The 27,517-nt window shown below is 39.2% G+C and overlaps 1 protein-coding gene across 4 annotated transcripts in view; it reads left to right on the forward strand.

Annotated features, from left to right (window-relative positions):
- Positions 1-27,517, forward strand: part of EXOC4 (exocyst complex component 4) — a 766,053-nt gene that overhangs the window by 317,782 nt on the left and 420,754 nt on the right. For all 4 annotated transcript variants that reach the window (XM_045495680.1, XM_045495681.1, XM_045495683.1 and 1 more), the window contains exon 10: positions 27,251-27,347. In XM_045495680.1, the coding sequence (XP_045351636.1) occupies positions 27,251-27,347 (97 nt within the window). The remainder of the gene's footprint in view (positions 1-27,250; positions 27,348-27,517) is intronic.

A 27,517-nucleotide genomic window follows, 5' to 3' on the forward strand; every position in this document is an offset into this window, starting at 1 on the left:
TTCTCATTGCCACGTAGTATTCCATTGTGTATATAAACCACAATTTCTTTATCCATTCATCAGTTCATGGACATTTAGGCTCTTTCCATAATTTGGCTATCGTTGAGAGTGCTGCTATGAACATTGGGGTACAAGTGCCCCTATGCATCAGTACTCCTGTATCCCTTGGATAAATTTCTAGCAGTGCTATTGCTGGGTCATAGAGTAGGTCTATTTTTAATTTTCTGAGGAACCTCCACACTGCTTTCCAGAGCAGCTGCACCAATTTGCATTCCCACCAACAGTGCAAGAGGGTTCCCATTTCTCCACATCCTCTCCAGCATCTATAGTCTCCTGATTTGTTCATTTTGGCCACTCTGACTGGCGTGAGGTGTAATAAAGCATTTTTAATAGAATATGCTTCAACTTGAAGTTGTTCAAAGTTTTATAGCATAATTTTCCTGGGATTTTGTTTTAAGCTACCTTCTGGATCTTTAGCTTAATATAGAACAATTTAATCTGAATTTAGGACTGTTTTTTGGTTGGATAAATAAACAACAGGAAAAAAATTATTTTCTCTTGGAAAAACCAGGAGGATGAATATAGTGAACATCTTCTCTCATATTCCTCCAGGATACCTCGGTTAACAATTTGTTTGATTACCTCATTTGAGTTGGTGGGCAATTTCTTTCTGTCTTCTCAGAATAGTTTTATATTTATTGTGCTCATCAGTTGAACACTATGTTAGTGCATTAGGCATCATATGTAAATAGGAGATAAAAAGACCTTGCCTTCAAGATGGTCACAATCCCTGGGTGGAAAGAGAAAAAAACAAAACATTGAATGGTTCCAAAATGCCATGAAGATAAAGATGAAATTGAACATCAAAGTACAAGATGCATGAGATTTGTTTGGCAGGACAGTCATTTGTCCTGGGCATAGAATGTAAAACTTTTCTCCAGTTATAATAAACTTGTGACCAACTTGTACCCATTTGTGATGTTTTGCTCTCAGCCTGTCTTATGACTTGACACTGTAAGCATATGTTAAGTCAGGTTATTTCTTCCGTTGGGTACTTTTGAGACTATTGAGTGCTACCCCCTGAGCATTTCTTGTTAAACTCCGTGCTTCTGATGATGAACATGGAGTGTCCTGCCGTCAGTCAAGCCTTCTAGGTTGCCCAAATCGTGGCTTACTGAGTGTGCGTTATTTCCCAGGCCAGTACTCAGCAAAACAAATGTAAAATGACTAACAGTGGGTGTTTACCTTGGGGTAGTTTCCTTTAATAGGAGAACAATTAATATTATGAATAAACGCAGTGATAGATATCTGTGCAAGGTCAAATACAGAACTCCAAGAAGGCCTTGTGGCTTTACATTACTTTGGAATGGGAGAGGACTCAGGTTTGTCCTGAGTAGTTAAATGGTGTTCTTATCCTCCAACTGTTAATAATAATAAATATGTATTCAGACATGCCAAACAGGATTTAGGAGGATGTTTACTAAGGTCTCTAATAGAGCCGCAGAAAATGAATAAATGTTTTCTGTGTTAAAGCTAACGAGTGTGTTTCTGGCAGCTTTGTTTATTTTAGGGTGTGAGGGAGAATTTCAAACAAACACAAAAGTTGGGGAAATGGGGTGTGTGCGTATCTTGTATATACTCATCACCCACATTTATTAGTGATTAAGATTTTATTTGCTTCATCTCCTATTTTCTTTTTCTTTTTAATTCTTTGCTGAGGCATTTTAAAGCAACTTCCAGACATGATGTCACCTTATCCCTGAACCCCTAAATATGCATCTTTGAATACTAAGAATACTTTCTTAGATGTACACAATTCTGACAATTGTTTAATATTGTCCTGAGCCATATGGAAATTTTGAGGACTCTAATTATGTATTTTGCCTTTATTTAGGGCACATCCATTGAAAGGCAGTGGTGAAGAAAGGAAATAACTTTTGTTATATGAAATTCAATATAAAAATACAAAACCTCTTCATATTATTTACGTACTGAAAATGAACTTGTAGTTGAACTTAAATTGAACTTGCAGTTATTCAAGATTTTGATTCGGATATTAACCCTGAATGATTTTTTAGCTTTTGTGAATTTAACATGTTCCAATTACATGTATACTGTGCCTGCAGTGAGTTGGAAACTAATAATTTTCTGATAGTACTAGTCCATAATAGGTCTGTAGCAATTTCTCTATTCTCCCCCTGTGTGATAAGCACGGGGAATATGTAGAAGTCAGCTGAGGAGAAATAGAGATAGAAGAATACTTTCATCTAAACTGCAGCTCTCACATTGAGACATAAATACAAATTTGTATGTGCAAAACGTAGTTACTGCCCAAATGGGAAAATCCTGTATGTAAAGGAGAGGTATCGTTATGTTACATGTGTTTTTTTGTGGGGAGGGAGTAGGGTTGTAGTAAAGTTATATAATAAGAATCCTGAGGATAGTTTTAGACTCAGTGGTGGGCTGGAGCAGACTCATACTAGCTCGCTGGAGCTGACTCAGAACCTTTTGTCCCAACTGTGTGTTCAGTGATACCATGTTGGTAGCTTAAAATTGGCCTTGATGGCAGTATTTACCCCACAGAAATCAGCCAAGGCTACAAATCAGGGCTTCTGCCGCCCTCAGAGAGCTGGTTATTAAACATTTACCAGCACAGCAGTGGTTATAGTCCATCAAAAACTTTTTACCTGTAAAATGAGAGATTCAAGTAATGCTTTATTATTTTATACTCTTAACCTGTTTTTAAAAAATAGTGTTCCCATTGCTTTGTAATAATTTGCTCTTTAATTTGGGTAGTACTCCCTTTTATTCTTGATATGACTAGACATAACTAGATATAATTAGACAGGTTATAAGTTTAATTCCATTTTTATGATCCTACATAACTGTGACAGAATTCTTTAGGGAAGTTGACTATTGCAGAATCCTTGGTGATGGGCTTTGACTTAATTATATTTATGGGTTTAATCCCAGGATGTTTTTGTGAAATGCCAGAATCTCACTGTTGGGACTGATTCTTACTTTCTAATCATTGCCTTAAATCTCCTTCACGGTACCACGACAAATGCATCTTGTCTTAGGAAAAACAAACAAAGACAGACCTTCAGTTACAATGAAGAAACTATCTTCTAAAATAGTCGTTGCTTTCTCACGCTCCTCTAATCCTTGGGAAATTTGCCCTTTTATAAAGCCAAATCTGCCTTTTTGAAGGTTCCAACCTATTTGTCCTAATACTGTCTCTAGGACCACAGAATACAACTCAACTCCTTTTTTATTTTTAATTTATTTTTATTTTTTATATGAAATTTATTGTCAAAATGGTTTCCATACAACACCCAGTGCTCCTCCCAACAGGTGCCCTCCTCAATGCCCATTACCCACTTTCCCCTCCCTCCCACCCCCCATCAACCCTCGGTTTATTCTTAGTTTTTAAGAGTCTCTTATGGTTTGCCTTGCTCCCTCTCTAACTTTTTTTTTCCTTTCCCTCCCCCATGGTCTTCTGTTAAGTTTCTCAGGATCCACCTAAGAGTGAAAACATATGGTATCTGTCTTTCTCTGTAGGACTTATTTCATTTAGCATAACACTCTCCAGTTCCATCCACATTGCTGCAAAAGGCCAGTTTTCATTCTTTCTCATTGCCAAGTAGTATTCCATTGTGTGTATAAACCACAATTTCTTTATCCATTCATCAGTTGAGGGACAGTCTCTTTCCATAATTTGGCTATTGTTGAAAGCGCTGCTATAAACATTGGGGTACAAGTGCCCCTATGCATCAGCACTCCTGTATCCCTTGAGTAAATTCCTAGCAGTGCTATTGCTGGGTCATAGGGTAGGTCTATTTTTAATTTTCTGAGGAACCTCCACACTGTTTTCCAGAGCGGTTGTACCAGTTTGCATTCCCACCAACAGTGCAAGAGGGTTCCCGTTTCTCCACATCCTCTCCAGCATCTGTAGTCTCCTGATTTGTTCGTTTTAGCCACTCTGACTGGCGTGAGGTGGTATTTCAGTGTGGTTTTGATGTGTATTTCCCTGATGAGGAGTGACATTGAGCATCTTTCGATGTGCCTGTTGGCTATCTGGATGTCTTCGTTAGAGGTGTCTATTCATGTTTTCTGCCCATTTCTTCACTGGATTTTGTTTTCCAGGTGTGGAGTTTGGTGAGTTCTTTATAGATTTTGGATACTAGCCCTTTGTCTGATGTGTCATTTGCAAATGTCTTTTCCTATTCCGTCGGTTGCCTTTTAGTTTTATTGATTGTTTCCTTTGCAGTGCAGAAGCTTTTTATCTTCATGAGGTCCCAATAGTTCATTTTTGCTTTGAATTCCCTTGCCTTTGGAGATGTGTCAAGTAAGAAATTGCTGCGGCTGAGGTCAGAGAGGTTTTTTTCCTGCTTTCTCCTCTAGGGTTTGGATTGTTTCCTGCCTCATATTCAGGCCCTTTATCCATTTTGAGTTTATTTTTGTGAATGGTGTAAGAAAGTGGTCTAGTTTCATCCTTCTGCATGTTGCTGTCCAGTTCTCCCAGCACCATTTGTTAAAAAGACTTGTCTTTTTTCCATTGGATATTCTTTCCTGCTTTGTCAAAGATGGCCATACTTTTGTGGGTCCAATTCTGGAGTTTCTATTCTATTCCATTGGTCTGTGTGTCTGTTTTTGTGCAGATATCATTCTGTCTTGATGCTTACAGCTTTGTAGTAGAGGCTAAAGTCTGGGATTGTGATGCCTCCGGCTTTGGTCTTCTTCAACATTACTTTGGCTATTTGGAGTCTTTTGTGGTTCCATACAAATTTTAGGATTGCTCGTTCTAGCTTCGAGAAGAATGCTGGTGCACTTTTGATTGGGATTGCATTGAATGTGTAGATAGCTTTGGTTAGTAGAATGTGTAGATAGCTTTGGGTAGTATTGACATTTTTACAATATTTGTTCTTCTAATCCATGAGTATGAAATGTTTTTCCATTTCTTTATATCTTCTTCAATTTCCTTCATAAGCTTTCTATAGTTTTCAGCATACAGATTTTTTACATCTTTGGTTAGGTTTATTTCTAGGTATTTTATGCTTCTTGGTGCAGTTGTGAATGGGATCAGTTTCTTTATTTGTCTTTCTGTTGCTTCATTATTAGTGTATAAGAATGCAACTGATTTCTGTACATTGATTTTGTATCCTGCAACTTTGCTGAATTCACGTATCAGTTCTAGCAGACTTTTGGTGGAGTCTGTCGGGTTTTCCACGTATAATATCATGTCATCTGCAAAAAGTGAAAGCTTGACTTCATCTTTGCCAATTTTGATGCCTTTGATTTCCTTTTGTTGTCTGATTGCTGATGCTAGAACTTCCAACACTATGTTAAACAACAGCGGTGAGAGTGGACATCCCTGTCGTGTTCCTGATCTCAGGGAAAAAGCTCTGAGTTTTTCCCCATTGAGGATGATGTTAGCTGTGGGCTTTTCATGAATGGCTTTTATGATGTTTAAGTATGTTCCTTCTATCCCGACTTTCTCGAGGGTTTTTATTAAGCAAGGATGCTGAATTTTGTCAAATGCTTTTTCTGCATCGATTGACAGGATCATAAGGTTCTTATCTTTTTTTTTATTTATTTGATGTATCACATTGATTGATTTGCAAATGTTGAACCAGCCCTGCATCCCAGGAATGAATCCCACTTGATCGTGGTGAATAATTCTTTTTATATGCTGTTGAATTCGATTTGCTAGTATCTTGTTGAGAATTTTTGCATCCATATTCATCAGGGATATTGGCCTGTAGTTCTCTTTTTTTGCTGGGTCTCTGTCTGATTTGGGAATCAAAGTAATGCTGGCTTCATAGAATGAGTCTGGAAGTTTTCCTTCCCTTTCTATTTTTTGGAACAGCTTGAGAAGGATAGGCATTATCTCTGCTTTCAATGTCTGGTAGAATTCCCCAGGGAAGCCATCTGGTCCTGGACTCTGATTTGTTGGGAGATTTTTGATAACTGATTCCATTTCTTTGCTGGTTTTGGGTCTGTTCAAGTTTTCTATTTCTTCCTGTTTGAGTTTTGGAAGTGGGTGGGTGCTTAGGAATTTGTCCATTTCTTCCAGGTTGTCCAGTTTGTTGGCGTATAATTTTTCATAGTATTCCCTGATAATTGCTTGTATTTCTGAGGAATTGGTTGTAATAATTCCATTTTCATTCATGATTTTATCTATTTGGTTCATCTCCCTTTTCTTTTTGAGAAGCCTGGCTAAGGGTTTATCAATTTTGTTTATTTTTTCAAAAAACCAACTCTTGGTTTCATTGATCTGCTCTACAGTTTTTTTTAGATTCTATATTATTTCTGCTCTGACCTTTATTATTTCTCTTCTTCTGCTGGGTTTGGGGAGTCTTTGCTGTTCTGCTTCTATTTCCTTTAGGTGTGCTGTTAGATTTTTATTTGGGATGTTTCTTGTTTCTTGAGATCGGCCTGGGTTGCAATATATTTTCCTCTCAGGACTACCTTCGCTGCATCCCAAAGCGTTTGGATTGTTGTATTTTCATTTTCATTTGTTTCCATATATTTTTAAATTTCTTCTCTAATTGCCTGGTTGACCCATTCATTTTTAGTAGGGTGTTCTTTAACCTCCATGCTTTTGGAGGTTTTCCAGACTTTTTCTTGTGGTTGATTTCAAGTTTCATAGCACTGTGGTCTGAAAGTGTGTATGGTATGATCTCAATTCTTTTATACTTATGAAGGGCTGTTTCATGACTCAATATGTGATCCATCTTGGAGAATGTTCTGTGTGCACTCGAGAAGAAAGTATATTCTGTTGCTTTGGGATGCAGAGTTCTAAATATACCTGTCAAGTCCATCTGATCCAATGTATCTTTCAAGACCCTTGTTTCTTTATTGATCCTGTGTCTAGATGATCTTTCCATTGTTGTAAGTGGGGTATTAAAGCCCCCTGCAATTACCACATTCTTATCAATAAGGTTGCTTATGTTTGTGATTAACTGTTTTATATATTTGGGGGCTCCCATATTCGGTGCATATACATTTGTAATTGTTAGCTCTTCCTGATGGATAGACCCTGTAATTATTATATAATGCCCTCCTTCATCTCTTGTTACAGCCTTTAATTTAAAGTCTAGTTTGTCTGATATAAGTATGGCTACTCCAGCTTTCTTTTGACTTCCAGTAGCATGTTAGATAGTTCTCCATCCCCTCACTTTTGATCTGAAGGTGTCCCCAGGTCTGAAATGAGTCTCTTGTAGACAGCAAATAGATGGGTCTTGCTTTTTTTTATCCATTCGGATACCCTATGTCTTTTGGTTGGAGCATTTAGTCCATTTACATTCAGTGTTATTATTGAAAGATACGGATTTAGAGTCATTGTGATATCTGTAGGTTTCATGCTTGTAGTGATGTCGCTGGTACTTTGTGGTCCTTGTAACATTTCACTCACAGAATCCCCCTTAGGATCTCTTGTAGGGCGGTTTAGTGATGATGAATTCTTCAGCTTTTGTTTGTTTGGGAAAACTTTTATCTCTCCTTCTATTCTGAATGACCGTCAACTCCTTTTTTATGATGTAGCATTTACGTGTCTGAAGACCATCGTCATATTCCTCCCCACACTCCCATTCCTCCCACATAAACATTTTCCTTTGCTTCTACCCTGGTGTTTTTAATGCCTCAGAATAAAACAATGACTTGAACCTACTTCCCTCTGAGGATTTGACTCTTGGAGCGTCTTCCTAGTAGGGATTAGCAAAACACATAGTTGTTTCCGTGTTACATAATAACTATCATTCATACCATGCTTCGCAAAAATTTGATGAAAAGCTTCACATACGTGCTTGTATTTGTTTACAATATTTTGAGGGCACAGATGAGTATTATTCTCTTTGTAGATAAGTAAACAGAGGTTGGAAAAGTTTAAATGCCTTGACCAAGGACAGACAGAGAGAGGAAGTGGTTGAGTGGGAATTGCACCCAGATCGTTTGGACTCTTGAAACTCTGGTAATTCTCTTATACCTGGGGTCTCTTGTTTGGAGCCTCTCTGTGTTCCTCTGGAATTACTTGTCACATTTTGTCTTAATGCGTATGTGCATTTTTTCTGAGAAGATCCATAGTTGAGATCAGATTCTGAAAGGCTTTCGTGACCTCACGAAAGGTGAAGAAGTATTACTGTATTGCCTGTGCTTCTGAGGGATTATTTATCAGGAAATTATTTAGAAGTAGAATCTTCAATAAATAAAAGATTGGGTTTTAATATTTCCTTTTTGAAGAGCTACAGCTTTCATTGAGATTTATGGCATAGAGCAAAGATGCCTTTCTGTAGGCTGAAGCAGCTGACTATATTATATGAAATACATAATAAACATTCACAGTTTTTAGATCCAACCAGAGCTCGCTCGCTCTCTCTCTGTCTCACCCACACACACACACACACACACACACACACACACACAATATATATATATTTCATACTCTCTGAATATGTTTTCCATTCTTTAAAAATTTTTAACCTTAGAAATTTGTTCGTTTCATAAACAATAAGATAATAAATTTGGGGAAAATAAATTTGGTATATGGAACTGGTCTTACTACTTTTCTGCCCCACCTCATTAAATAATATTGAATTTTCGTCAGAGTTTAATGTGTGCCGTCAATTCCCTTTGGTTATTTTGAGTGGGGCTGAATTTTCACTTATGTCATAAGCTTAGAAGTGTTCTAGAACTCCTAGGTATTGGCTTTAGGTTGGGAGGACTCTGTTTGAAATGCTCAGAAGAACTAAAGTGGGTATAGATGTAGGAACATTTGTTTTTCTGCCCATGGGGAGATGAAGGCTGTCCAGGTTGTTTATCTGTTTTCTCTGTAAAGTAAAAATAATTTTCTCTGTAAGGTCACCTGTTAGAGTTAGGGAGAAAGTCATGTGGTGAATATTTGAGAGTGGAGGATTGTTGTAGACAGTGGGAGAATGAATTATCCAGAGAATGGAGTTGAGTTGCCGAAGGGTCCATTTTAGTTGGCCGTTAACACCTTGTTTGCTGACTGTCTACAGGAGTGGTTGGTGAAAACCCTGAGAAGGCAGGTAATCGGGCTTTACCATGTTTGGCTCTTACCAGACTGGTATGATGAAAGGACAGAAGGACCAACAGTGGCATTGGCAAGAGCGCTCCTTGCATTACACATCATGAATTGTTGAATACAGAGAGAAGTGGAAAATTTTAAAAGGTGATGACATGGGAGAAAGGTAAAGGGCCTATATGTTGGAAGTCATATTGGTGTCAAGATGGTGTGAGGAGAGTGGTAAATGTGTAACTAGAGCAGTAACAGATGGTAATAAGTCCAGGTTGGCTCTGAGAGTGGGTGGCTGTTACAGGTTGGGTCCTCCAGAAGCAGACACTGAGACAGAGTCAGTGGTATGGAAGGTATCTTTCGGAAGTCACCACCTGTGAAAGCAAGTGGGGAGTAAATAGGGGTTAGCAGAAAGAAAAGTCAAATTGGAGGGGTTCTTCTTAGAACCTTGGCCAACCCAGCAGAGATCGGTGGAGTGGATCTTGCCCATCAGAATTGTCTTGCATTCAGCTGAAATAGCTGGAACTTAATATTCCTTCCTAGCTTAGTCCCTGGATGTGAGCCTTCTGAGAAAAGGCTCTCTGTGGCTGAAGCAGACTCTGAAGTAACTGATAGCTAGAGACTGTATGCTGGGTAGTGCATATCTCTATTGACTATAGTGCCGAGGTGGAATGAAGGAGGCCATTGGTGATAAGAATGTCAAAGCTCGTAGAAGCCTCTGTGTTTAGGCCATAAACATGAATGTCGAGGTCATCATGCTAGATACTAGATTGTGAATCAGGAGCCAAAGGTAGGAAGAGGTAGCAAAAGACAGGGTGACATAGCACAACGAGATGGACCCTGAAGTCTCAAAATTAAAAAGAAAAAAAAAATATATATATATATACACACATACATGTATGTGTGTGTGTGTGTGTGTGTGTGTGTATGTACGTATGTTGTTTATCAAGTGCTGGAAGTACAACGGTCTGGAAGCTGCTTTGGGATGCCACCCAGTGTAGATTTTCACTTCTTCTTCCTATGAGAGAGGAAATAACCAACACTTGAGAGCTTGTGGAGAAATGGTGTTCATGGGAGAAAACCAGGGGTAATAAATAGTGAGGGGTTTTGGAGATTGGAGGTGAGTAGGATCTGGATCAGGAGCAACGAGACTCAGAATATTATGCGGGGATAGTAATGGTCAGTTACTCTCCAAGGAGGTTGATTGGGCAATGACATTGGAATGAGAGGTGGGGTAGGCTTTGGGCATAGTGGCCAGAGGCCATGCCACCTTTGGCTTGCTTGATGGTGGTCCCAGAAGGTGCAGACTCCATGTGCTGCTTGGCAGAATTGAATGCGGCAGATACAGAGACTTGGCTTCAGAGAAGATACATGAGGCATTTTGAAGCAAGACTTTATGTCAGGCTAAAAAATAGGAGAAGGTTGTGTTAGAGATTGCTCTGGGTCTTTAAAACATGATCTTCTGAAGATTTGACACCTAAATTGTTATTTTTCAATTCTGGGGAAAAAGGAGAAATGAAGTTAAATGACTTGCCAGGGGTTATTGTTAATAGAAAAAGGAATAAGAACCAAGGTGTTTGGACTTTTACATTTTAACTTGACTTTCCCCACAGTAATTGTGTGCAAAGAACTTGGTACAGTAGGTAAACAAAAACAGAGTCAAACGGGAAAGTCAGTGAAGATAAAAAATCACACAGGGAATGTCAAATAAGATGTCTATACCTTCTCTAATAACTAAATTAAATAATATTTTTAAAACTCAAAAACACACATGATCTTCTTATATTTGCATTAAATCCTATCACTCTCCTTCTCCAGATCTTAACAGCTTCCTCTTCAGGATGAAAAAAATCTGTTTTCTCCAGCATGACCTCCCAGGCCCTTTGTGACCTGGTTTTGCCTAATTCCCCTTCCAGCTAACTCTTCTTCCTCGTTAGCCTTCTAAGGCTGAACTTTTTCCGGTGCCTCCAGTGTGCCTTGCTGTTTATCGCCTCAGGGTCTTCACGCATACTCTTCCCTTTGCCTCGAACACTCCTACCTCTACTCTGTACAGACAATCTCCTCCTTATCCCTCAGACTCTGTTAATATCACTCCCTCAAAGAAGTCTTTTCTGTCTTGGAGTAAATTAGTCCCTAATATATACTATGGAGATTATTGTTAAATATTACGGAGGTATCATGGTCTGTCCTGCTAGTCTGTTCCAGTCTCATAACACAGAAGACAATTTGTAATTACATATTTCTGTGTTAGCTTCATGTCTTAATACAATATGGTCAACTCCTTAAGGGCAGGGGCTACGTCTTTATGACCACTTTTTTCCTAGTACCTAGCATAGTGCCAAGCACGCTTGCTAGTAATTGTTTGAATGGTGAATGTTTGGTGCATCTCTACAGTATTACACAATTTTTAATAATCATATTCTTAAGTTTATTTATTTTGAGAGAGGAAGAGAGAAAGAATCCCAAGTGGGCTCCTTGCTGTCAGTGTGGAGCCCGTGTCTGGTCTTGACCTCGTGAACTGTGAGATCAGGACCTGAGCCGAAATCAAGAGTCAAACACTTAACCAACTGAGCCATCCAGGTGTCCTTTTAATAATCATACTCTTCAAGAATATTTAATAACTTGGGAAAACACCCAGGATAGAGTGGTAGGAGCAAAAAGCTGGCTTAAACATTTATATGCACGTGGTTTCAATGTTTTCTGTGTATGTGTATTGTTTTAGTGGTTACTCCCTATGTAATATCCTCCTCAGAATTATATCATCATGGCCGGGTTTCAGAAACTTAGTTTTTTATAGACTTCCAGTTGCTGGTATATAGAAATGTATGCTTTCTACTAGCCAAATTTATTACTTAAATGATTTTATTTATATCTTATTGTACTCTCATTTTGCACGCCAGGGAAGGGCTTACTGAGAAGGAAATAGTTGAGTGAAAACTTGAAGGAGGTAAGGGAAGAGGCTATATAAACCTGGGGGAAGAGTACTAACAAGGAGGACAGAGGCCCCGAGGCAGGCACGTGCATGGGGTGTTCACAAAAGAGCACAGTTTCCTTGTATCTGGAGCTGAGTGAGACGGGGAGGGAGCAGGCAGATCTGAACCCCGAAAATTACAGGTACAGATCACAGGAAGTCTTCTAGGTCATTCATTGTAAAGCGTTCGGATTTTACTCTGAATGAGACAGGAAGGAGAGCACGATACTCCATCAGGCTGAGAAAAAATAATGACTCGATCACACAACAAAAGAGCTACTGATCAACATTTTCTTGCATTGGAACAGGATCACACTGGCTTGTATGTTGAGAATCCCCTGAAAGGGGACAGGGAAACCAGTTAAAACACCGATAATCAGGAGAGAGATGGTGGTGGTTTAGAAAGGAGTTTTCAGTGAGCGTTGTGAGAAGGACTGGATTCTGTGTTTTGAGAGTTGAACTGATAGGATTTGCCGGTGGATGGGATGACCGGAGGCATGAACAAAATAGAAGAGTGAGCATAACTCCAAGGTTTTAGACATGAGCGACCAAAGGTTGATGTTGCTGTTCCTATTGGCGGGACCTCATGTGGAACTTATACGTGGTTGGTACTTAATAAATATTTGTTGAATGCATTTGAATTTATCTGCCTCCAGTCTCTGTGTTCTTTCTCCCCTTAGTTCTCTATTGCTGGAGTGGTGCTTGCTGGTTGAGGGGTTTTTTTTTTTGGTTTGTTTGTTTGTTTGTTTGTTTTTTTAATGTTTACACTAAAGCTGTGTCCACGAACCATTACTTTATAGGTCTAGGTTGCTTTGTCTAAGAATCTTCAGAGCCTCTTTGTTAGTAACCTCAGCTCTTCTCTGGTCCCTCCTGAGCTAAATTGACAAGGCATTCTTTTGTGCATTTTATTTTAAGAAAAGCCTTGTCTATATTTTAGGCTTTTGAAAAGCAACATTTAAAAAGCAAATTCACTGATCTTTGAAGAAATACAAAAGAAACATACTTTTCCAGGAAGAAAGTTGTAGCAGTAATTTTATATGATGTATTTCGAAAATGTTGATCAGTAGCTCTTTTGTTGTGTGATCGAGTCATTATTTTTTCTCAGCCTGATGGAGTATTGACCTGATACCAGTAAAACCAATAATACCAATATTAGGAGTTCTGTGTTACATGTTATTTTTGTCAGTCTATTTTCTTCTGTTAATATTGGGCTACTTTGTAGAGGATCACTGTCGTATTTTCTCTCCCCCAAAACTGTAACTTTATATATCTTCCGTGAATTTTATTATGCATATGTAAGTTGGTTTCCAAACTAAAGTGTAGTACTTGTGTCTTGTTGGAATGCTATTTTTCATCCTTTTTTGCTACATTTTATAATAGCTTTGACTCCAACTTTTAGTGTGTTCTTTTTTATACCCCGATCAAAATGTGAATTTCTTGAGGTCACGGACTGTACTGTGTCTATTAGTTAGGTTTATATGCTTGTGAGCCCACTCCTAGGCACAGAGATGCTCAGTTCCTAATTACAGATTGAAATCAATTAAATAGTGTTTTCATATTAAATGCATTTCTGTCAGAATTGCTATTTTGAAAACCATTGATTATAGTGATTTGTATACACTTCTGATACCTGGTTTGGGGTGAATAATTAAGAAACATTTTAGGTTAAAATTGCACAGACATGCCATGAGTTTGCCCATTTTATTTCTCTGCATTGGGGAATTCTTGTGATAATCAAGGCAGGATCTAAGATGCTTCCCATAAGAGAAAGAGAGCATATATAATCATAATTAGATGGTGTAAAAATGTCAGACCAAAATGATACTAATTATTTTTTCCTGAAGCGTAACTAATATCCCAAAGCAAAAATACCGTTCATTCCCATTTTAAATCCCATTAGGATTATTGCATATGGTATCTCAATGATTATAATAATTGGGCATACATTTCTACTTGATAAAGGTGCTACCATATTGTTACACAGTATCAGAAAATGTAAATAAAACCAATGGGTAGAATATATTCCAAAGGAAATTTTATGATCTAGGAAATAAAAATTCATAAATGGAATGGTTTCTCAAGACTACACTATCTGGTTCATTCTCTTTATTTTATTGGTAAGAAAAAGAAGCCTCAGGGAGGTTAAACAGCTTTCTTGTTGTGACATAAAATTACTTGATATCAAAGAAGGAGGACTTCATTTCTTTACATCTGATTATAATCTATATCAAATTCCATTTTATTCTATATTGTTTATTTCACTCTTTCAAGTTAACTGATAACATTTAAGGCAAAAGCTGTATTATTTTTATTCTATTAATTTTTGTGTATTTGTAATGATTATCTTAGGCTAACCATGAGAACTGACTGAAAACCAATAGCAAACAGGAATAGAGATATCTATATAGAATCCAAAGATACTTGTGTCGGAATAGTTGAATTCAGGGGGGAATTGTAGACTGTTCTATAAAGAGTATGTTGTGTGGAGACTTTTCTTTCTAGCAGTATGACTGGTATCTTCGTTGATCGTCGCGTGAAAGAACTTCAAGTGTTGGGTGAAAACTTAAAAATGTGTTAAATCGGGGCGCCTGGGTGGCTCCGTCGGTTAAGCGTCCGACTTCGTCTCAGGTCATGATCTCACGGTCTGTGAGTTCGAGCCCGCGTTGGGCTCTGTGCTGACAGCTCAGAGCCTGGAGCCCATTTCAGATTCTGTGTCTCCCTCTCTCTCTGCCCCTCCCCTGTTCATGCTCTGTCTCTCTCTGTCTCAAAAATAAATAAACGTTAAAAAAAAAATTTTTTTTTTAAATAAAAAAAACAATGTGTTAAATTGCTTTGATGAGCTGGCAAGAAAGTTAGGATTATTGGAAGCAGTAAAAGGACTCCAGAGAGGTATTGGGGAAAGTACTTCCAAGCCAGTTTTTACCTTGAAAGTACTTGCCAAACCCAAGTGAACTTGCAAGGCACAGAGTAGGAACAAAGCCCAGAACCTTCCCAGCCTGGGGAGTCTAACAGAAAGTTACCCCCAAACTCCATATAGAGTACATGGATCATCTAGAAATACCATCCTTTTCTCCATAATCTTCCCATCTCCTGTAAGGGACTGGAAGAAAATTGGTCACCTTGGCATAGGCTGAAAGCAGGAAAAATCCCCAGAAAAAACCACATTTGCTGCCAAAATAAACATCATCTGGGTGGTGTGAGAAAATTTTAAAGCAAGAGTTTGGGCTCCAGGTTGGTAGTTCTCTTGTTAACTAGCAGAAGCCATTGCTGATCTTTTCTGATGGAACCTATCTTTAAACCAGGCCTTCAAGAATTATTACAGACAAATTTCTAAGGAATATGAACTTGTATAACACACACTTTTCCACACATATGTGCACACATACACGATACACAATATATCCAGAAAATGAGGATCCAGGAGCAAGATTCAACAGAGATGGTTTACAAAAGAATCAAATCATCAGACATTCAGTATTGCAGCTATGAAACACTTAATATTGGTTTATCTCACAATGATATTTTAGTTAATAACTTTTGCCCTAATGGCTCCTGTCTGTTATGTCTTTTTCTTGCCTTATTGCAGTGTCTGTATTTTTAAAAAAAATTTTAAATGTTTTATTTATTTTTTAAGACAGAGAGAGACAGAGCATGAATGGGGATGGGGCAGATTGAGAGAGAGGCACAGAATCCGAAGTAGGCTCCAGGCTCTGAGCTGTCAACACAGAGCCCGACGCGGGGCTCAAACTCACGAACCGTGAGATCATGACCTGAGCTGAAGTCGGACGCTTACCGACTGAGCCACCCAGGCACCCTGCAGCCTGTATATTTTTAATGGCTGTATCATATTCCAGTTATACATACGTACATACATACATTCATACATACATGTTTGTATCACTTATGTATATGTAGATTTGTGTGTATGTTTGTAACTAAGTCCCTGTTATTTTGCATTTTAATTGACTTTTTAAAAGTTGAATTTACTGTTCTATGATGAACATGCTTGTTGCCAAATCTTAAGTTCCCCCATGATGGTGTTTATTTTTATTGAGGATGGAAGGAAATGCCTAGAGCCAGAATTATGGAGTTAAGTAATATGTAAAATGTTAACGTTGAAGGAGGGATGAAGATATATATATATATATATATATATATATATATATATATATATATATCCATATGTATGTATACACACGTTATGACAATCATGACTGATGGAATGGAAAATAAAAATTTTGACAAGTGCAAGATATAAGCATGCCAGATAAATGTGGAGGAAATAAGACTGGAAAAATTCACTACTCTTTTATTTGGTTTAGGTAAAAAAAATATATATATATAGCATTTGAGAGCTGTAGGGGATGGACAGTCTGGATAGATTGTAAAACACAATTTTTTAAATCAATTTTTTTGCTGAACATAGGGCAGACACAATCCTATGTTATGCTCTATTTATATAGACACAGAGGGGGAAAAAATAAACCCCCTGCCAGCTGTAATTTTGAGTGTTGATCATGTCACGGCTCATGCTTAGCTGGTTTGGAAGGCTGATTTTAATTCTGTGGGAATATTCCAAGAGTTGTCGCCTAGAGTGCCTGGAAAGTTGACTGTTGCTGATTAACCCTAAAGAGTGACCATGGGTTTGCTGGGAAAGTTATTTAAAGCCACCTGTGCCTTAGTCATCCAGATGCTTCCAATGAGCCATGAAATAATGCTGTTTCTGTTTGGATGCCAGCACTCATTATCTTTGTCAGTAAGTTAAACCCTACCATGTTTTGCAACTTGTAGTTTGACTCTAAATTTGTCTTCAAGGAGACCTTTCTCTCTCTTACCTCTTACAGTCATTTAGGGTTATTACACTTCCTACCTGTCACATTAGGCCCTTCAAAATAATTTCTTTCTTACTATGGGCATCCTTAGATTTAAGCACATCTGTGAGCATGGAGACAATGACAACATTTAACAATACCATTTCTTCTATACGAACTAGTGTATTTATGCACCAGTCATTTCCAGTGGCCTGGGCACCATCATAGACCATTTCACAGGCAAAATAAGATTAATGGGCTCAGTCTGTGTTCAGCTTGATACTCATCCGCACCATAAATCCACTACTCAGCTGGCAAGCCATCATGGGAAGACTCCTGACTAGTCGAACATACATGTTAGGTCAGCACTGAGATGGGCTCATCTGATTAGAGAAATTCACTGCATCCTGTCATCCTTCGTATCACTCTTGGCTTTATTTTAACGAGAACTACTGAGCTAATGGTAAAATCTTTGGCAATCTGAAACATGAGTGAGGAGAGAATCCTTATTGTCAGGTTTAATCGTGGTCGGTGAACCAACACAGACACTTAGTTGAAACAGTACAGATCGGACGGAGAATTTCCCGGTTGTACCAATTTCCAAAGACTTCTGCCCTGCCATCCACTTGTTACACTGGTAATGTTTCTGCAGTGATCCTTCAAAACAGGGTCACCCCTACAAGAGGCAGGGGGACATCTGGGGCTGGTGGGAAAGGGTTCTTCTGGAGAACAAAATACTTACACTTCCTCTGTGGGCTACTCATCACCTCCCCGCCCCAATGCACAGATTTTCTTTTAAATAGTTATTAAAGAGAATAACAACAGTGAGCATTGGAGTGCAGCTTGCTTGGAAGACAGTCTCCCATTTCCTCAAAATGTTAAACATAGAGTTACTGTATGACCCGGCAATTCAAATTCTAGGTATATATGGAAGAGAACTGGAAACATATGTCCACACAGAACTTGTATATGGATGTTCCTAGTAGTGTTGTTCATAATAGTCCCAAGTGAAAGTATCCACGTTCATCAGTTGGTGAGTTAGATAAACTAACTGTGGTATATACACACACTGGAATATTACTCCAACTTAAATGAAGTACTGATAAATGCTACAACATGGATGAACTTTGAAAACATGCTAAGTGACAGAAATCAGACACATGATAAAGGAGGGGACTCCAGCTTACCCACACAAAAATCTTTGCGTTAGATATACCCGGCTAACCGCTAAAACCTATTTAGTAGATTCAAGATAATTAAAACTAGGGAATCAGTTAAAGAGTGGAAGGAGAAAGAATCAATGCCGTCTCCTTATGTAGCCTTAAAATAAAGTGAGTTGCAGGGTAATGTCACTAAGATAGGAATGCTTCTCAAAAATGGTCAATTAAAGTTCCCTTGTGCCTTATTGATCAACCATTTAAAAATATGCATGCAGGGACTGTGGATCCTTCGGTAATTGGCTCATATCTTACATTATGCTCTTCATAGAGCATGCCATTTCAGACTCCATTAGAGAAATAGTCTGTACTGTTACTAATGGAGCCGCCTTTGACTTACGCTCACGGAAGAGCACCGGGTGAACACGTTTTACCGATGGCTCAGGGTGAGCTCCATTAACCTTAAAATCTGTTGTTTCGTTGTTTTTGGTTCCTTGTCATTCCTCCGTCCGAAACATCGTTGAATTCATTGTTAGCAAGATGATTAAAGATTTTTTTCTTATTTTCTTTTTTAAGCCAAGACACCACCCCAGAAAAATAATTATAAATTCACGTGTTATTTGGGAAATAGAATGTATTGCATTCTTGAACCACCAACGAATATGGTATTTCTGGCTTTATAAAAATTTCTCCACGAGAAATTCACCCTGTTACGTGACCAAAAAATAACGATTTCATGCTGTGTCGCCAAACGTCTGGGAGAGAGAGTCTTACCTGAAGCAAGACTCGGGTGAGGTTTTTGCTTCCTAGCAGTCCGCTCACATTGAGGTTCCAGTCGACACAAGGTACTGCGCATACACATGCGCTGCTCCTTATACTTCAGAACATGGACTGTTTGTCTCACAATAACCTGTCACTAGGCAGTCTGTAATTTAGATCCTCCTTCTGTACGTTACGCTTTTTACCTGTGGGTGACACTAGAGAGGGGCCGAAAGGAACTTCCCCTTCTTCCTCAGGGCTGAGGTCCTTGGAATTTCCTTTATTTCTTTCATTTCTCAGCCTTGCCCCGCCCCCAGCCTCTGCTGCTGCCCAATTCTGTAACTCCTGACCATCAGACTTACTGCCCCACCTCACCTTGTTTCTAACTCAGGGCTTCCTGTGATGACCACAGGGAAGGCGAGGAGAGAGATAGTTCTAAGTATGTCCCTGACTACAACCTCCATTCCTTTTAAATCTTCTCTGTCTCTGACTTCAGCCATAAAAACTCTGATCCGCGAGAAATCCCCACGTGACAGCTTGCACTGCTTATCATCAGTCAGGGCGCTTTCCAAGTCTCATTTATTTCTCACCAAGCCTTGACCCCTCTGTGGTGGATCATTGGAATGTCTTTCTTACGAGAACCTTTGACTCCTTTTCCCCTTGTTCTTTTGCTCCATTCGGCTGGTAAATCCTCACCTCTAGCTCTCAGAGTCTTGTGTCTCTTCTCCATTCTTACTTCTGCTCTAGAATATTCCACAGCAATATGGTGCTGCTATAAATTGCAGTTATTTCAGCCCACCTGGGCCCTCAACAGTATAGAGGGATTATCAAGAAATCCTTCCTCAGATGTAACAGGAAAAGACAAAGCGAGGGAGAGCCACTGGGATTCCTTTAAAAAGAGGAAGCAAAAAAAGTGGGCTTCTGTTTGTATTTTGGGTATTGATGCAGGCAGACGCTCCAAAGCTCCCTCCTGATGAAGGGCCAGACCCTTTCCTGTCTTCCTACCCTCGTGTTCCTGGACCTCCAAGGAACCCTCACCAGTAGTTTGGAGTTGGAGGGGTCATTATATGCAGTGCTGGCTAGTCAGGAGAGATGGGGAGAAATAGAGTTAGTTCTGGGTCTTGCTGCTGGGACTACATTAGAGAGGAAAGTTATTTCTGGCCTCAGTTGGACCATTAAGTGTCTTCCCCCCAGAATCATTGCTTACATGATGGTTTTATCTGTAGAATGTTGTTTTTGTCAGGCTTCGCTTACATTTTTGATCAGAGAGGCTTTTTGTACATTGACTTGGATAATCAACTGCTCTATTTAGTGTCGATTCCGTGGAAAATGGATTTTAGGTGTCAAACCACTGTAAAATCAGGGTTTACTACTCCCAGTTTTAGAGTTTTCCTATGTCACCCATCATCTGTGTCATTTGTTTTAATTTTTTTATATTTGTTTATTTTTGAGCAAGAGAGAGAGTGACAGACAGACCGAGTGCGAGCAGGGGAGGGGCAGAGAGAGAGGGCGGCACAGAATCCAAAGCAGGCTCCAGACTCTTAGCTGTCAGCACAGAGCCCCACGTGGGGCTTGAACTCACAAATTGCAACCTCATGACCTGAGCCGAAGTCAGATGCTTAAACCAACTGAGCCACCCAGGTGCTCCTCATCTGTGTCAATTTATTCTACCTGTGAGTTTCTTGGAACATAAAGTGATATTAAGCACATTGTAGCGTATGTATATTGGGAAAAACTGTTTAAATACTGAACCTGCCATGTGTGGTTTTGATTTTGAGCAAGGCTCTGCACCCCCTGCCCCAGAGCCTCCCATTTCCTCGTCTCTATGTTGAGTAATAATATTACAGGGATATTACTAGGATTAAGTGAGATGTTTTATGCTAAGGGTCCGGCACAGTGTCAGTTTCCTGGTAGATGTTTAATAAACACGAATCCCCTCTCCCCCTCTTGACCTTCTTCCTCATATCTGCATATACTTGACACCTGTCTTCTTTATCTACACAGTACAAAATTAGAGCTACCTGGGAATAAAATATAATTGAGCAATGAAATATAGACAAGGCATTTATTCCTCTAATGGTGGGGATAACTAATTTGTTTCTACTTGGGAGATTGTTTTCTATAAATAATATTTATTATAATTTTTTAGCATTTTGCTGAAACATGATTCCTTACTTTGCATACTTTATGCAAAACACATTTGCTATTTGTTCCTACGTGGTTTGCACTTAGAATTCACTAGATCTAAAAAAGACATTATCATTTTTTTGTTTGTTCATTTGTTTATTCATGTAAATAATAAATACTCAACAAACACTTACCAAGTACTTATTGTGTGCCGGAAACTATCCTAAGCACAAGAGATACATCCATGAACAAGATTGTATTGTTGTTAATCATTATAGACTTAGTGAGAGTTGAGTCCAAAAGATGATCCTTTCCTTGAAGGGGTTTATTCCCAGGTCCAACAGCAACTTACCATGAGCAATGGGATGTTACCACCAATCTTGATTTGCTTGACTTGACCGTAATAGTAAGTTATTTGAGTGTAAGAATAAATATCGTACGTCTGTTTTCTTCTTAATCTCGCACCAAACCCCAAACTCATAGATAGTCCCTGTCATAGCTCCCAGCATTGGAGGTAACAGCAGCAACAGCATTGAGTCCTAATGATAATCTGTGCTTTAGAATGGGAACTTGCTAAAGAACTTAATCTAAGAGAAGGCTTCTGGCAAGGTGACAGCTGTGAATTCAGGGAATTCTTAGAACATTCAGCAGGCTCTTAGAGCCAATTAAAGACCCTGTTTATTGATGCAATCAGAATGCATTTTTATAATCCTTCAAAAGTGTTTATGAAGCAAAGTATTTGCTGTAAAAAGAAATTCATCTTCAGTGTGGTTCTTTTCAATGTGGAAAGGCCAAGTTGAAATCCAGGCCATGTTGAACATGTCAGATAAGGCATGCTGCTTTCTATGGCTCAGCACAGTTGACCATCAGACTCTGTACTGTTTCCATCCAAGCACTTGGCACAAACAATTCATAATCATAATATCTATACATTTAATATTATTTTTTTACTTTTTATTTTATTTTTATTTTTTAAAATTTACTTTGAGAGAGCAAGAGACAGCATGCACACACGAGTTGGGGAGGTGCAGAGGGAGGGAGAGAGAGAATTTTAGGCAGGCTCCACACTGTCAGTACAGAGCCTGATGTGGGGCTCGAACTCACCAACCATGAGTGAGATCGTGACCTGAACCGAAGTTGGACTTTTAACCGACTGAGCCACCTGGTGCCTCAGTAGTATTTAAAAAAAAAAAAATTTTTTTTTTTACATTTATTTATTTATTTATTTTTTGAGAGCTATAGAGAGACAGAGCACAAGTTGGGGAGGGGCAGAGAGAGGAGGAGACACAGAATGCGAAGCAGGCTCCAGGCTCTGAGCTGTCAGCACAGAGCCCGACAACGGGGCTTGAATTCACAAACCGTGAGATCATGACCTGAGCCGAAGTCGGACACTTAACCAACTGAGCCACCCAGGCTCCCCTCAATACTCTTTTTAATTGAAAAACTAAAAGTAGAGAAAGGCAGATTTTATTCTGTCATGCTCTAAGTGTTCTCAGCAGTTTTCTAACCTTGCACTGCAATAATCATGCCCCCCAAATAAGACAGACATGTTCTAATGGCCTTGCTAACGCTCGACTCCTCCAGTGCTGCCTAAAGTAGCAGGAATAACATTTTAAAAATTGGACCTTTTGTATTTTAGTTTATGTTTCGGTGATTGTGTGTGTGAGTGATCAGTTAGACCCTTAACTGTTTGGTAATTCTAATGAGAAAAGGAGACCATTTATTTGAGATACACTAGGTGTCAAACCCTGTACTGAATCCCCTTAAGTACGTTCTCACCACAAGTCTTTGGAAGAGTTTATTTCAGTATGTATTTTATAAATGGGAAAGCTGAGGCTCAGAAAATTTAAATAATTCTGTCACTTATAATATCAAGTAGCACATCTGGGGTCTGACATCGATCTTACTGATTTTTCCCACCATACCATGTAGTCCTCGCAGCGAGAACATTTGTTTCCATTTCTTTCTGAGGCTGGGCTTTTCGATTTCTGTTTTATTAACATGACCATATTCATTATAAATGCCATCAAATTCCAGTTGGGAAGAATCAAGGAATAAATAAGCTTAGGAGCTAATCACTTCTGTGTCAACGAATTCTAAAAAGCCCAGATTGTGAGCACTAAGATGCTGCCATCCCAGCAGTCTTTGGGTGGCCTTGGGGCCTCTTGCCACTTGTCTGCAAGAGCCTGTCAAACCATTGTCCTCGTTGTTAGAAACTAAAATGTGACTGGGGCATTTCCTCCCCTTTCTGCACAATATGTATTCTACTCGATACTATTGTCAGTTTCTCCTTCTCTCTAACCATCCATCATCATTCCGCATTTCCTCTGGTGCCTATCACCCGGCCTCTGACAGCTGAGATTAGACTGTAAGCATAATGAATGAAGGGGAAGGAGATGCTCTGGCCCCTTTCGTGCTCTTCTCAGGATTGAACATGTTCCTTAAGAACGTTCGTGACAGCAGCTCCCAGATTGCTTGATTACAGGAAGGCGTGTGAGGAGGCGTGTGTTTCTCACCCGGAATATTGCAATGCTAGACTAAATCTCGGAGGATTAGAGACTCAGACCATATGGTCTTTGGCCACGGCCTTTACTTTTGGTTCCTACCTGTTTATTTTAGGACGATGGTTTGACAAGAATATCTTCATTGGGTTGGTGCTGTTTATTGGTAATATATAGTAAGCTGGATTTGAACTTGTCGCAAAGAGGAAATCACATCAGATGGAGGGCAGATGGTGTTTGCGACGGGACTGGAAGCATGTATGAGGTTCCTACAGGTGGAATTTTGGTTGGAGGTTGAGGTATTTCTTCCCAAGCTCTACTTTTTATTTAGTTTCACCCTATTCTGGAAGGCAGTAATCACCTTTCTAGAGCTAACAGGGAACAAATGCAACTATTACTTAGGTTCCAGCCGGATGCTGGCCATTTCACAGCCTAATCTCCCTGTCACTGACATTTCTAGTGGCCCTTGGGCCTTATTTTTGGTATTGGATCTTTTGTTATCTACGTTTCTCATATGATTGCCATCCACAAATGGTGATTAAACACACCTATTACCCATAAGGCTCTGGGCATACAGAGAGAATTGCTTATGTTTGTTAGGTTTTTGACAGTTTACAAAGGACTTGCACGTATACTTTCTCATATAATTCCAGTAACATCTAAGTTAGGTGTTTCTTCCTTCATTCAGCAAATGTATGCTTTTATAACCATTTTCCAGGAAGTTCCATTCCAGGTTCGAAAATGTTACGTAAGTATTAGAAAAGAAATGGAAGTAGAGTGACCTAAGTTAAGGTTATATAGGTTATCACATATGAAGTCACAGTTAAGGGAATTGTGGACCCTGGGAGAAGGCCATTTGACAGTTTAAACCTTTATTTTTTTAATTTTTCAAAGTTGATTTATTTTTGAGAGAGACAGAGACAGCATGAGTGGGGGAGGGGCGTATAGAGAGGGAGAGAGAGAATTCCAAGCAGACTCTGCACTGTCAGCACAGAGCCCCATGTGGGGCTTGAACTTATGAAACCGTGAGGTTATGACCTGAGCCGAAACCAACAGCCAGAGGCTTAACTGACTGAGCCACCCAGGTGCCCCCCCATTTGACAAGTTTAAGGCTAGATGTGGTGCCTGAAGGAATGGTGGGAGGAGGCAGGGCCCTGGAAATGGAAGCCCATTGTGGACCAGGGCACGGAGGTGTGTGTGTATTCAGTGCATTTGGTGGGCATGAACATACTAGTTTGGAGCTAAGTTAATCAGGTCTATATATAATTATCGAGGACCTAAAATCATTGAACCTGAGACTTTTTTAGAAATCAATGGAAATCATGTAGTCTTAACTCACATTTGTTCTTAAGAGAAATGTTCATATTCAGTAAATGAAGGTATTATATTGTTATGTAGATTTATTTCATAGGAAGTTATTGATGTTGCTCCTGGAGTGCAGAATATAACCTGTTTTTTTTTTTCTACACATACACACACGTTTCTTTGGTAATTCAGCGCTGGCTTCATTTTATGATCTTAGAGAGGTATTGATAAAGACGATATATTTATTCTGTTTGTGACCATACCGTGTGTCCTCGAGAGAAGGATTTTGTTAAAAGAGTCATGTTTGTGGTAGCCCTGATGCTCTCCTTATGCAAAACCACTGACTTAGCAGAACACTAATATCTCTGGTGCAAATCTAGTAAATACAACATGGATTTTTTCCATGAGAAAAATAGCTTATGACTTTCAACCAAGAGCTGTACATACTATTATATTTTCTGTTTTTCTTAAGAAAAGCCTTGCTCTGATTAGTTGGTAGAGACAACTGATCCAAATGGGATTTGTCTAGACTCTGATGCCTCTGGGAAGTCTTGATGATCCAGGGTATGGATTTCTGAGGCTTCACACGTTTTTATCAGTCAATCTCCAAGATACCTCAGAGACTGTTAAGGTAGATAATAAATCAAATGAGATTTAGTTGTGTTTGGTATCATGCAAAGAACTATAATTAGAAGGAAAATGTAATTTCAAAAAAAGAAATGAAATAATTTAAGTGTAGGTTGTTAGGATTTTGAGGAAGACCATGAAATAGCATCTATCTTTACTGTCAGAGTTCTGAAACTATTAGGAAATAACATAAGTCGGGCAGATGGAAGCTGAAATACCAACTTTTATTGGTATAAGCCAGACTGAAAGATGTAGCCTTCTTTGAGAGCCAAAGGAGTTTGCTAACTGAAAATCAAAATTAGACAAATTTACTCACCCACTTACAGAAGGGACTGGACCACTCCATCCCTCTCTGACAAAGCAAGACCTTTCTGGTTAAACTTGACAAGACAACACCATCTACTACAGGCATTCTGGTTTCTAAAGTGGAATAAGGAGGTTGCTGAGACATGCGTACTCAGCTTTTTCTTCTCAGTTTTACCAAGGGAGTCACTTCACTTCCCCTGGAACGCATAAAAGACAGAGAGAGGCCAGGGATTACGTTAATTTTCATTCTAATGGAAGGTAATGTGAATGGTGTGGGAGGGAGGGGGAGCACCTCTCCCAACACCCGAAGATGCACACTTCTGCGCATTTTAACCCTCTGAAATCAGGATGTTGTATTAAGTCTATGGCATGTTATTAATGGCTGTGGACCAGAAGACGGTCAAAATGAGTTGTTTTCGCCTCAGTGTTTGTGAGCTGAGTGGATAGTCCTCATACCATGAGCCTTCACTGATTCAATTAATGAACCTCTTAGGGGCCTTTTGAGGAAAGAGCATGAGTCTTGGTCAGTATTGGAACACCTGCTCTTTAAACCTTCTGATAGCATCAAGTGCATACCAGTGTTAGACCTTGCAGGATCGGTATCAGCAGCTGGCATAAAATATTGGATGAACTCCTGTAAGAAACCCACTTAGTGACACCGTTTAGAAAACAAGGATATTGACAACTGTGAGTCATTAAGAAAAGCTGGATTCTGAAAATTATGTAATTTTAAGAACATCATAATTCATTTTTCTCACTCTCCCATATTAAATGTGTATGAGAGATCTATGGTAAACACCTATTTATTTTAAAAACCTTAAAGTCTTAAAAAACCCTAAATAAATATTTATAAATTATATAACATACTTGTATGTATTGAAACTATAAGAAGCTTTTCAATGAGAAAAAGATAAGGATGCATTATATAGTTTCAGTAGCAGGATTTAAAAAAAATTTTTTTTTAACGTTTATTCATTTTCGAGAGACAGAAACAGAGTGTGAGTGGGGGAGGGGCAGAAAGAGAGGGAGACACAGGATCCAAAGCAGGCTCCAGGCTCTGAGCTGTCAGCACAGAACCCAACGCGGGGTTCGAACCCATGAACCGTGAGATCATAACCTGAGCCGAAGTCAGACGCTTAACTGACTGAGCCACCCAGGCGCCCCCATTAACAGGATTTTCTTAAATTTAGTGTTACTTGATAATGTGTCTTACAATGAATGGGGTCTGAGATTTGGTGAAGTGTGGTCAGTTAGGTCTGTATGGGTCTCTGCTCCAACCTTTTCTGCCCCAGACAACTTGGATGGTACTTCCTCTTTGGGAAAGTTTCACGTGCTGCACTATCCAAGATGGACAATGCTGAGAGCAGATCCTAACTTTCATGTTTAACTGGGTCATGCCTTACCCTCTTTCTTTAAATACACAATTTATTTTTATTGTGCTTCCACGTTTTCACTCCAGAGTGAAAGTGCTCCCCTGCGGTTTACGTCATCAAGAAGACTGGATCCAGTCATTCCAAATAATTTTGTAGACCTGAAGGCAACTGTTTGCAAAGACAGTCCTTCTTATGGCAGTATAACATTCATCTAGATAGCCCGGGTTTCTTTTTGGGGAATGTTCTAGTAAGCTCAGTCTCTCTTCCTTTTCCTGCAAGGGGGTCCTGATGACAACCTAATTGAAGGTGGAGGAACAAAATTTGTCTGCAAACCTGGAGCCAGAAATATTACTGTCATATTCCATCCATTATTAAGGTAAGTCAAATCCTATGTACTTACTGAAAAATCAATATTTTCATTATTTATGCCGATGCACTGAATGCCAATAGGTCAGTCAGCATTGAAACAAGTCCTAAAGAAAAAAAAAGAGTGTTGCATCTCCTAGGGCTTTACTATCAAAGTTTGTCAATAAAACAAATAATGTC

The sequence above is a fragment of the Leopardus geoffroyi genome, chromosome A2 (assembly GCF_018350155.1).
Source record: "Leopardus geoffroyi isolate Oge1 chromosome A2, O.geoffroyi_Oge1_pat1.0, whole genome shotgun sequence".
Lineage (NCBI taxonomy): Eukaryota > Metazoa > Chordata > Mammalia > Carnivora > Felidae > Leopardus > Leopardus geoffroyi.